Raw genomic sequence first — 10,657 nt, 5'->3', positions numbered from 1 at the left:
AACTATAGATTTATTGAGAAGTAGCAACATTCAGAAGCAAGAGATGTCAACTGCTTCTGCTCTTACAATGTATCTCTAATTCATTCAAAATACCTTAACAAATGTTTTCAGTTGTTGCAGCGTAACAAAAATACACCATCCATTTCATTCATGGACTACATCAATCCACTGCCTGCTATAAATGTCAGTTTCTTTGTTGTAGAGAAATGTCAGTTTATATAGCATATAGTAGGACACTGTCTGCAGCGATGCACACAGCAGATTAATGTGCAGTAAGACTACATATTTGACAGCAAAAATAGAATTTTTTTTCCAGTCAGTCTTGCATGCATGTGATGTAACATCCAAACTGTAGCTACTGTATAATTGCTTCTCCTTGTACACTGCAACTTAAAATGACTATTCTTACTACTAGCAGATAACAGCCATATAAAAAGGTAAAGTAAAATCTGTGTTTTTAAAAAAAAATTAGAAGTCTGAAAAACATTGATGTACACATGTAACTACTCTTGATGAGCCAACAAAGCAGATTTTGCTCCTGGTTTTTCCAGTTACACTGGTGATTAGAAGTTCACGGCAACAATTTAGCGCTCGTTACAGTTTTAGAAAGGGCATAAAAAGGGCTATTCCCTACTCCAGGGTTCTACTTTAGCCATTCCAAATTATCACAGACAACACCGGAACTCAAAGTCTTTCAGTACACTGAAGTTAGATATCAATACAAAACTAGAGTTAGTATTTGAATATTTTAGGGAGTTTGCTGGGGCTTACTAGAATTTTTTTTTATCTTGTATCTATGAAATACGGCTTCGATAAAAATAACAATTTTCAAAACCTTAGAAATTTTAAAACCAAATTCAGAAGTTCAGTAAGTGCTCTTTAGATCATACATTTTAAAGCCATTACACCTAGTTTAAAGGTCTTATGCACCATTCAAAGTTTTGGGTTGGATCTGGGGAGGTACTGAATTTCTGTCGCCCCACCAAGAATTGCAATTGCTTCCAGGAATGGCAGATGAAGGTATTATTTGCTAACCACTCCATCACTGCAGAGTTACTAATGCCTAAGAGAAAACCTTTGGGGCGGGGGGAACCTACTTGGATTCACTATATTCTGCAATGTTTCTATGCTTTTGTTGGTTTGGTTATTTTTGGTATTTTGTTACATCTCTCTTGAAGCTTTGGTAAACATATAAAACCAGGATCTTTGATAACTGTTCATCTGCTCATTTCTCAGTCCTAATTCACTGACCTCCTGATTATATTATAGCAATCTTGCCATTACAAACAGAAGATTTTCTCTTCAAGGAGTAAGCAGCATACACTGAATTAAAAAATGAATAGAGTTCCTGGTTTTATGTAACAGTTCTAAGTAACAAGGGAAGCAGGGGGAATTCCTCGTCCCATAAATTCAAAGGAAAAACTCCCATTGACTTAAACAGGAATTGAGGATTTTACCAAGAGAAGGGAATATTCTTAACACAGACTGTTTTGAAGTTTTTATGTAGCATCAGCAGCTAAGTGCAGTTTTATTAGGGGAGGGAGGCAATCATGTTTATCACTGCTTATGTTCAAACTTGAAAAAAACTGAATTGTGAGCATCCTACTTGTTTTACAGTTACATCACAAAATAATTAGATAAGATTGATTTTTTTCATTAGTGAGCATTCAAAGCAGGCCATTTACTGCACATTTTCTTTAAGTGGAACAAGAACCACCAAATTTCTTCTGCGTTACAAGTGAGAAACATCCCACTCTGTAAGTGTCATACGAAAGATTTCAGTGGTGAGGGCAAGTGAGGAAGACAAACTTGCCCTTTTTGCCTACACTCTGAACACATGCCCAGTTCAGTGTCCTTCGGTCACTGGGGCTCTCTTACGAATAAAACGATAATATAAGTAATCATCCTGAAATTCAAATTCATTGGTAATATGCTGGATGACTCCTCCTTTTGCCAGTCTGTCGCCATACCTCACAGCTTCCCCACGGTCAGACGCAAGGCCGACTTGGATAAGCCAATTCACCAGCTCACAGCCAAGAAAGATACCAGTCGAGGTCTTTGCACCACACCTGTATGTCAAAGGAATGATTCACCCACATGTTCTGTAAATCTGCTATCACCACTGCATGATGGGGGAAGGTAAGGAAAAATATGGGGAAACAAGGAAAGACGGCATGATAGTTAAAAGTATGTTAGAAGATAACCTAATAATTCTGCATGTTAAGGACATGCACATTTTATTACCTGGTTCTAAATGCCTCAATGAAAAGCAAAGTGCATGCAAAGTTTTCTTATGCCTGTAAAGCAAACTTTATAGAAGCTACATAGCAATTCTACTACAACACACATACACATACAAATTACTGGATACATACTTCAAATGTATTCATTAGCATGACTACTTCTGTAACAAAATATCTGATTTAGTTAAATGTCAAATGCTAGAAGCAGTAGGTACTCGGGCTGCACTTTAATTCTCACCTTTTCTTCAACATTAAATGGTCAGTCAATCATTGTTTATTTTATAGATAAGTCATTTAATAAACTTATCTTACTGAATCTTTATTTGCCACAGAGAACACTATGACAATAACGTAAGATGGAAGTTTTTTGTTCGTTTGTTTTGACTAGTGATAAGGCAATACTACTTTTTAGTCAAATTAGTAAGAAAACTATCACACTGAAATTTACCTGTAGCAACAAATATTTCTGGTTATCTAAAATCTGCCCTAAGGAACCCAACTGCAGGGTTTCTAATAGTTTGAGCAAACAAATGTAACTAACAGCTACACGAGACAGCAACAACCAAGGAACTTATTTATATTTTAATTAAAACAAGCAGTGAAAATGAGAGCAAATAGTAGTGGAGTAACAAAACAAAGAACCCAAATCATAATAGTAGGATATCAGATACAGTATTAAATCAAGGAAAAATTGGATGAATATGTGAACAAGCGAGAGAGGGACTCCACACATTTTCTCACAAATGGAAATAAAGTGGGAAAGAAATGTTACACAGTATATAATATTGAAATATAAATGAAATACAAATATCTGATATCAAAAATTGGTATCTTTTAAATCCAGAAACCCAAGAGTGTGTTTCACTCCTGCTATATGCCCTAAATTGTCTGTCCAGGTACATTTTTGCCTGCACCATGCAGGTACAAAGCTAACCCCTTTCTACCTTTTAAAAATATTTCCTGATGTGCCATCTTTGTTTGAGTGTTGAGAAGCCTACTACATGGATTGTGATGTCTGGTTTCCTACATTCACCCATTTTTATAACATAACAACCTTTTTACAAAATATGCCTTGCAGGGTATCATTTAAAAACTCCATTTGCTCACCACTATCGTCCTGGTAAAATGTATATGGCAATATTGTGTGTAAATTTCAAAGATTTTACCATATTCTATTATTAAAAACATTCCAAATCTGGTGAGCAGTCACAAATCAGTTCCCCAGAGACAAAAATCTAGCCAATGCCTGAGCCAGGTGTCTGCAAAATGAAATGGACCATCACCACGTTATATAGCCATTCTCCAGCAGGAAAAGGGTATGAGTGACATCTTGACAAAGAAACAGCTTGGCATTCCTATCCATGCAGACTTGCTGTCACCTAAATTTCATCCGGAGATGGTCCTCAAAGAAGAGAAAGAACTATAAGAAGGGAGGGCAGAGCCCCATATGAGCTCTCCCTTTCTCTTTAACCACAGCATGGACAACACAAAGAAAAAAGAAAGCAGCACTGGAGTGGAGGGGAGGGATCCTGACTGGCAGGAATTCAGCTGATAAGACAAATGAAACAGATGAAACATGGCACAGAGACCTTTGCTTTTACTTTAGCTCATTACATTCTAGTAATGTTATTTTGTTTTCTTGTAGCCAGTTCTGACTTTTATGCACCTTGCCTGTAGTCACTGGGAAAACTCTCTGTAGTGTATTTGAAGTATCTGAGATATTCCATTTGGGATCACAGGCTTTGTGCATATCATTTTCTATTAATAAACTAAAACTCTCTATGGGCTTGTATTGTCCAGGAGAGAGCTGGGCACTACAAGATGTACATTTCTGAGGAAAATCTGGGATGGGAATTTGCTGGTGTTGCTTTGCAGCATATTTCACAAGTGGCTGGCTATATGTGTTCATCAGTCCAGATTATACCCTGCACAATGCCACACATTACCTTACTTCATCCTTCTTTAAAGAGCTGCTCACACATCATTGGGAAATCTGAAGCACTCCAACTAGAACATTCATTCCTGCCTTTTCTTTACACCAGTGTTTCCCAAATTTTATTTGGCCATGGAACCCTTTTAAACGTGAAAGAATTTTGTGGACCCCCTAACAACAGTCTTACGTATGGCTTAACCACGCTCTGCCCCAAACCCGCCCCACCACCATGCTGAGGATTAATCAGCCTCAGCTGGCCCCCAGGACTAACCCATCCACCGAAAGAGGCCCCCAGCCTAAACAAACTCCGCCCAAGTTAGCTCCTCCCATTACCTCACTCAACATGGTGGACGAACCTACCTTAGCAACCACTGCTCCTCCAACTCTAGTCCTGAGGGAGCAATTCATTGGCTGCCCTTTGGCAACGTGAGAGGCCAGTTGCAGCCAATGAAAGGTGAGACTGAGGCAGGAATCACAAGACCTGTCTTGCTCCCCTTCCAGATAGCCATTGACTCCCGTTACCCCACCCCCATTAGGTGTGAGCTGGCTACTTTATGAGAGAGGGGCTCTATGCATCTCCCTGCCCTGCCACCACTGAAATAATGGAACTAAATTCAGTTGGTTTAATGGCCACATCCCGCCTGCTGGCCATTCAACCAATTTAATTTAGTTCTACTGTTTCAGCACCGGCAGGGCAGGGAGTACAGAGGAGTCAGCAGTGGTGGCATCCAGAGCTGCAAATGACTCCTTAGAGATGCATGTGGCTACAGAACCACAGGTTGCCAACCCCGATCATTTTCTTGGGGAACCCTTATTTTCACTTAGTGGAACCCCACCAGGGCTCCGTCAAACACCATTTGAGAAACACTCCTTTACACCATGGATATTTCCAAAATAAGGGGAAGTTTTTTAAAGTTATTCTGCTCTTTTTCCCAACCACCCACCTCAAACGCAAACTTGAGGCCATAATCTTCAGTTTGGGGCACCACTTCGTTTCTGAAAGCTTTGTGTGTCACCACAAGATACTTATGACTTCATATGAGGACTAAGCAACAAGAATGAACTTGTAAGGAATAAAGGAACTGCAAACCTAGAATCACATGAATCTTTACAGGAGTAACAATGGTGAATGCATGTTAGTATAAGATACAGCATTAGTTCCCCAAAGTTCTCTCTCCTGCGTATACTTTTAGTAACAACAGAATGAGGTTTGACATTTCCATTCATTTTACCTAAACAGGCTTCTAAATACTCCTCTTTGACAGTGATGCAAACTGCAGTTTGAAGGCATTTGCCACGACTGTAGAACTTCCATTAGAGTTTATCTTATTACTCCCAGCTCTCTCTCTGAATAGCTTATTCCAGTTTAAATGAACCTCTGTAAAGGAACACAGCCCCACCTTCTGTCTTTGACAATGCTTCTGACACAGACATCCCTGTGATAATGAACGAACTGTTGACACGTCATCCTGATTTCCTCAGGTACCGAAGAATCTGCACATTCTGTTCCTTCTCTACTACCCCAGAGGAATTCAAACCTGAAAAATATTTATCCAAGAAATCAACAAAGACACTGGCAATTAAAAAGAAAGCTAGAAAAGTATTGTGCTCAGGGGTTAATCTCCATAATTTATGTTTCTGAATGTACTGTTAGCCTTTGAATGTTCATAAGTTTGAATCCAGCTAAAACAGAGTGGAGGTAAGGAACCAGATGTGAATCCCTGATTCAGATCTGCCTAGACCCTGCACAGTTTAGGGTCAAGCTTTTCCCAAGCTCCAGGCACAACCCAAGTTCTTTCCACAGTTTGGGGCAGCGGGAGACTTGGAGCCCTAACTCCCTCATGTAAACGGCATATTCAGCTTCCCTGTGGCCTTAGCAGTTCCACTTATAGTAGAAACGAGAGTTCATTTGCAAGCAAAGATTTAAATGTAGATTCAATTGAGATTTGATGTCCCATCAGATTTTCTGTTTGGCATCCACTGACTCAGATTAGCCAGCTGGCCGCAATAACATTAGGGCATGTCCACAAAAGTGCAGCTCACTCCATGTGTCCATACCAATTTACTACTCAAGGGGCATTCAGGAGTGACACGCTGGAAGGTACATGAACAGGTGAGGCGGTAGTAGCAGAGATGGTAGTAGAGATTTAAAAGGCCACTAACATTACTAATAGTTATCCTTAGCATTAAACATGCCTAAGTAAGGACTGAAAGATTAGATTTACCTTCTCCTGAATGGCAGAATGATTAAGTGTTTATCCAAACCAAAAATACCAAAGGATATGAAGCCCTGGGGGAAAAAAACACCACAGAAATATCAGTATTATAAAGCAAGAAATCACATTATTTCAGACCCAGGAAACAAAAAAAAGTGAAAATAATCCACTGAAATTTAGTGTAATCAGGTCTGAATTTTGTGGTTTGGATGCTATTTCAAAGAACAAAGAAAATAAAGAAGACTAAAAGTCCTTTTAATTTTGGATCCTAAGGACAGAGGTACACAATAGGCTGTCAAAGAACTTCTGCAGCATGGAGTCTGGCAAATTTATTCCCATAGATTGACATCTCATCTGATACTACAGAACACAACATCTTTCCAGAGCTATCTGAATGATAAGACCAGCTGAAATAAAGAGGAAAACAAGATGGCAATTTACTTCTAAAACAATTGCCCATCATACAAAACTTGCCAACAGGAGGCATAGCACAAACAACTTGTAAAATGCTGTGGTTGGCAGCCAAAGAAAACTAGATGAGGTCACCTGTTTAAGAGGAATACCTGCCCATTTCTAGCAAACTTCATACATCTCACATTTTATCAACCCTTCCCTGAAAGTTGGATAAAATCTCAGCATGTTCTTTCCTATCACTGCTGATTACCAAGATGTCTGAGTGTGTATACAAACACAGACCTGAATTCCTTCTTATCAGCCTGATCCACATTCTCAATATGTTCATGATGCCACATTTCAGCACCATGTGGCATCAGAATCTCATCCAACGTGATGAAGTATGACACAAGGACATACTGGCTTGTGACATCAAATTATCAAAGTTGTCTGGAAAGGAGAATTTGTCTGTCACTGGCAACTTCTTCAATTTGTATGTTAGTAAGATTATGACACATACAAGTGTAATGTTATTGTTATTACAAATTGCAAGAAGCTTGCCAGAAGGCATCAGAGGGTTTTTTATGACTCTGATCCTGCAAACTCCTATCTTCTGTGAACTGCTGATCATCCTCAGTGCTCACTGATGTGAAGTGTTAACTGGCATCATCAACAAGAGCTGAGGACACTACAAAGCCTAGAAGGTACTAGCACCTTGTAGGATTTGGTTTCATTTGGGATCCAAGAACACTTCATGTTATTTCAGCAATGTTTGCACCATAATATCTGTTCACCACAAGAGGAAAGTATTCCTAATTCAATGCTTGATGTTTTAACCAAGACACACCTGCCCTAAAGAGTGAGGGGATTTTCAAAGACAGTGTAGTCCCTACAGGTTTGTCTACCTAAAATAGTTGCATTGATACAACCTGAAGGTCATGGCTACACTAGCCCCTGCCTTTCGAAAGGGAAATGCTAATAAGCCACTTTGGAAGATGCTAATGAGGTGCTTCCATGAATATGCAGTGTCTCATTAGCATAACAGCAGCCACACGCATTTGGAAAGTGCCACTTACGAAAAGCACACCACTTATGTAGATGGGGCCTTCTGAAAGGCCCCCTCGGACTTCAAAAACTCCTTCTTTCCATTTGGTTTTGGTGTGAATTGACATCTTCTGTTGTAGGCAAGTCTTAGCTCCTTTGTCTTTCAACTGACACTGAGAACCCTGCTGCCATTTGTGCCACTGTAAATTGCCATCCACTGCCCATAAAACAATGTGCAGAGTTGAAAAGGCTCTCAGGTAGACAAAAGACAACACACTAAGAACAGACCACAACAGAAATTGGAAGTTTTAGCCTGGTCAAAGGATTTCAGCCAACACAAGAGTGCTGTCTGCTACCAAGACATGCAGAGAGGCAGATACCATTGTCAACATCCAAGAGAAATAATTGATTTCAAAGGAAGCATTGCTAAGTACCTGACCAAAATTAAATACAGCACAAAAGAACTGCAATTCAACATAGAGTCTTCCAGGTTCTTGGTTGAACAACCACCACAAACAGCTGGACAGATTCTGTTAAAAAATACAAATTGGGTGTTAGAAAATTCTCTCTTCACAGAAGATAACAAAAAACTCCCTATGCACTACATCGTCTAGAACAAAAACAGCCAATGAAAAGCAACCTGCTCTATTCCTCATGAGCTTCAGTAACTGTAAATGATATTCTGATCTATTTTAAAGATGAAATGTACCATCAGTGCAGAGGGCATGCACCTCTAATAACCTAACCAAAGACTGTGTCTTTCTGTTAAGTAGTAAACCCGTCTGAGCCATTATTTCACAAGACAAAAAGCAAATGTTTTTACTGAGCTGAGCATCAATTCTTTCTACACTGTTTCTTGCTTTTATGGATGCTCAGTAACCGCTGAAATGGTTCTGATATGCACTTCAGCTGAAAGTAATCTGGAAAGACAAATGGTAACTCATGGACATCAAGGTCAAATAATTTTTGAGTAGCAAGAAGCTCATACTTCATTTAATAGTCTCTACAGTTAAAAATTAGATAAAACACACAGGTTCCTCTTTTATCTTGTGGCCTGCACAAAAGTATATTTACAATTATTTGAAATGTCTCATATACAATAGTTGGTGGGGGAAGGGGAGGGGCTGGCTTCGAATGACCTAGGTCAGCAATTCTCAAAACAGTTAATTGGGACACCAAGATGGGTTGCTTGTGATCCTGTTTTAATAGAGGTAGCCAGGGCCAGCATTTACCTCGCTGGGGCCTGGGGCTGAAGCACAAGTCTGGTGCAAAGCCCAAGCCCCATCACCTGTAGCAGTGGGGCTCGGGTTATAGACCACCTGCGTAGAGTTGAAACTCTCAGGCTTTGGCCCTGTCACCCAGGGTGGCCGGGTATGGGCAGGTGCAGGCTTTGGTCCACCTCTCCTGGAAACATGCAGTAATTTTTGTTGTCAGAAGGGGATTTTGGTGAAGTGAAGTTTGAGAACTGCTGACCCAGTTAAAAGCAGTTCCACTCTGACTAATAAGGGGACTGGGGGGTTTGCTCAGATTCCTCCTGGTTTCTACATCAAACATACTTTTTTTTTTTTTTAACAGGTAAAAATGTATGGGTTTTTCAGAGCTTGGGCTCTGAAAGTAAATTGGGTTGTTTCCTTCTCCTGCATTACCACAGCAAGAGAGCTTTTGAAGGTCAAATCCTGACTTAGGTACACGCCAGCAAACAAGAGTCTTCAGTGGTATCTCATAAGAGTCACTGACTGGCTCTAACTAAAGGTAGTAAATAATTCTGTTGATGCTGCAGCAAAGGAATAGAGTCCAGCTTATTGTGTGGAGTCCACAGTGCTAATATAAATAGCACAAATAGATGTTTCTGTTTTATTTCATATAGGTTCTTATGCCCATGCTCATCACCACTATAAGGCAACTTGGGTTCTGAATGTGCATAGGTCTGTTCAGTAAGGAGCCATTTTTAAATAGTCCCTTTTCAAAGACAAACTGCACTTTTAAAAGGCAGCATTATTGTGTAGTGAAGACAGATGGCCATGAAAAAAGTTTCCTAAATCAGCACATCAATGAAACTTCAAGTTGTCTCTCCCCATACGGTTCTCACCCATGACTTGCAAGCTGTCAGCAGCAGTGCTAATGGTTAGCACAATTTATTTTGTGATGTACTCTTTCAATGAAGGACAGAACTGAGACCCACACATTGATTTAATACAGGGCAGATTGATTTGACACTGACCCAGTAAAATGGGGACCCACAAGCTTTTTATTGGTCTGCCTACAGAGGTTTTCAGAAAAAAAAGTGTCACAAACCATTGATCTAATCAATGTCAGAAAGAGGAAATATTTACAGCAAACAGGCCGACAATGAGAAGTAAACACAGCAACACATGTCTAGCCAGTTGTTTGTCTCCACTCTGCAGACGTTGCTCTTCCTTTGCCAATATGCAGTTTTGAGAACTGCACTGACTCTCACACTGATTTGCTGCAAAACATGAACCAAAGTTTATAATTAGCCTTTTTTTTTTTAAACTTACACAGTCTGGGCATTCTGAGCCTGCTGTCCAGAAGTATATTGGACAGTTTGTACAACACTCAATCAAAATCCACAATCTTCAGAAGCAATGAGGAAGAGGAGAGGTGGTGAACAAAAGGAACAACAGCGTGGACAGCTTTCTTCATGTTTGGGATCTACACAGAGCAAAAAGCCGCCTCCTCCTCGTTATTCAATGATGAACTGACTAATGTAATCATTGCTGACACATGCTGTAGTCTTGAACAACTCAGGAGTTCCGGGCTCCACACCCATGAACAAACTACACTATGACTACTACTTCTGGAGTTTG

At 39.9% G+C, this 10,657-nt stretch overlaps 1 protein-coding gene across 2 annotated transcripts in view; it reads right to left on the bottom strand.

Moving 5' to 3' along the window:
* The window catches only part of GPR155 (G protein-coupled receptor 155), a 47,923-nt gene continuing 37,266 nt past the window's right edge, over positions 1 to 10,657 (bottom strand). The window contains exons 12-16 of one of the 2 annotated variants that reach the window (XM_075001554.1): positions 10,163 to 10,296; positions 8,264 to 8,359; positions 6,402 to 6,466; positions 5,577 to 5,714; positions 1 to 2,069 (exon numbers count right to left, since the gene is read on the bottom strand). In XM_075001554.1, the coding sequence (XP_074857655.1) occupies positions 1,847 to 2,069; positions 5,577 to 5,714; positions 6,402 to 6,466; positions 8,264 to 8,359; positions 10,163 to 10,296 (656 nt within the window). In that variant the 3' untranslated portion in view covers positions 1 to 1,846. Of the gene's footprint in view, positions 2,123 to 5,576; positions 5,715 to 6,401; positions 6,467 to 8,263; positions 8,360 to 10,162; positions 10,297 to 10,657 lie in introns of both variants that reach the window. The other variant, XM_075001556.1, reaches the window with a different exon arrangement.

This window comes from Carettochelys insculpta, chromosome 8, assembly GCF_033958435.1.
Source record: "Carettochelys insculpta isolate YL-2023 chromosome 8, ASM3395843v1, whole genome shotgun sequence".
NCBI lineage: Eukaryota > Metazoa > Chordata > Testudines > Carettochelyidae > Carettochelys > Carettochelys insculpta.
This window is presented reverse-complemented; position numbering and strand designations above follow the sequence as displayed.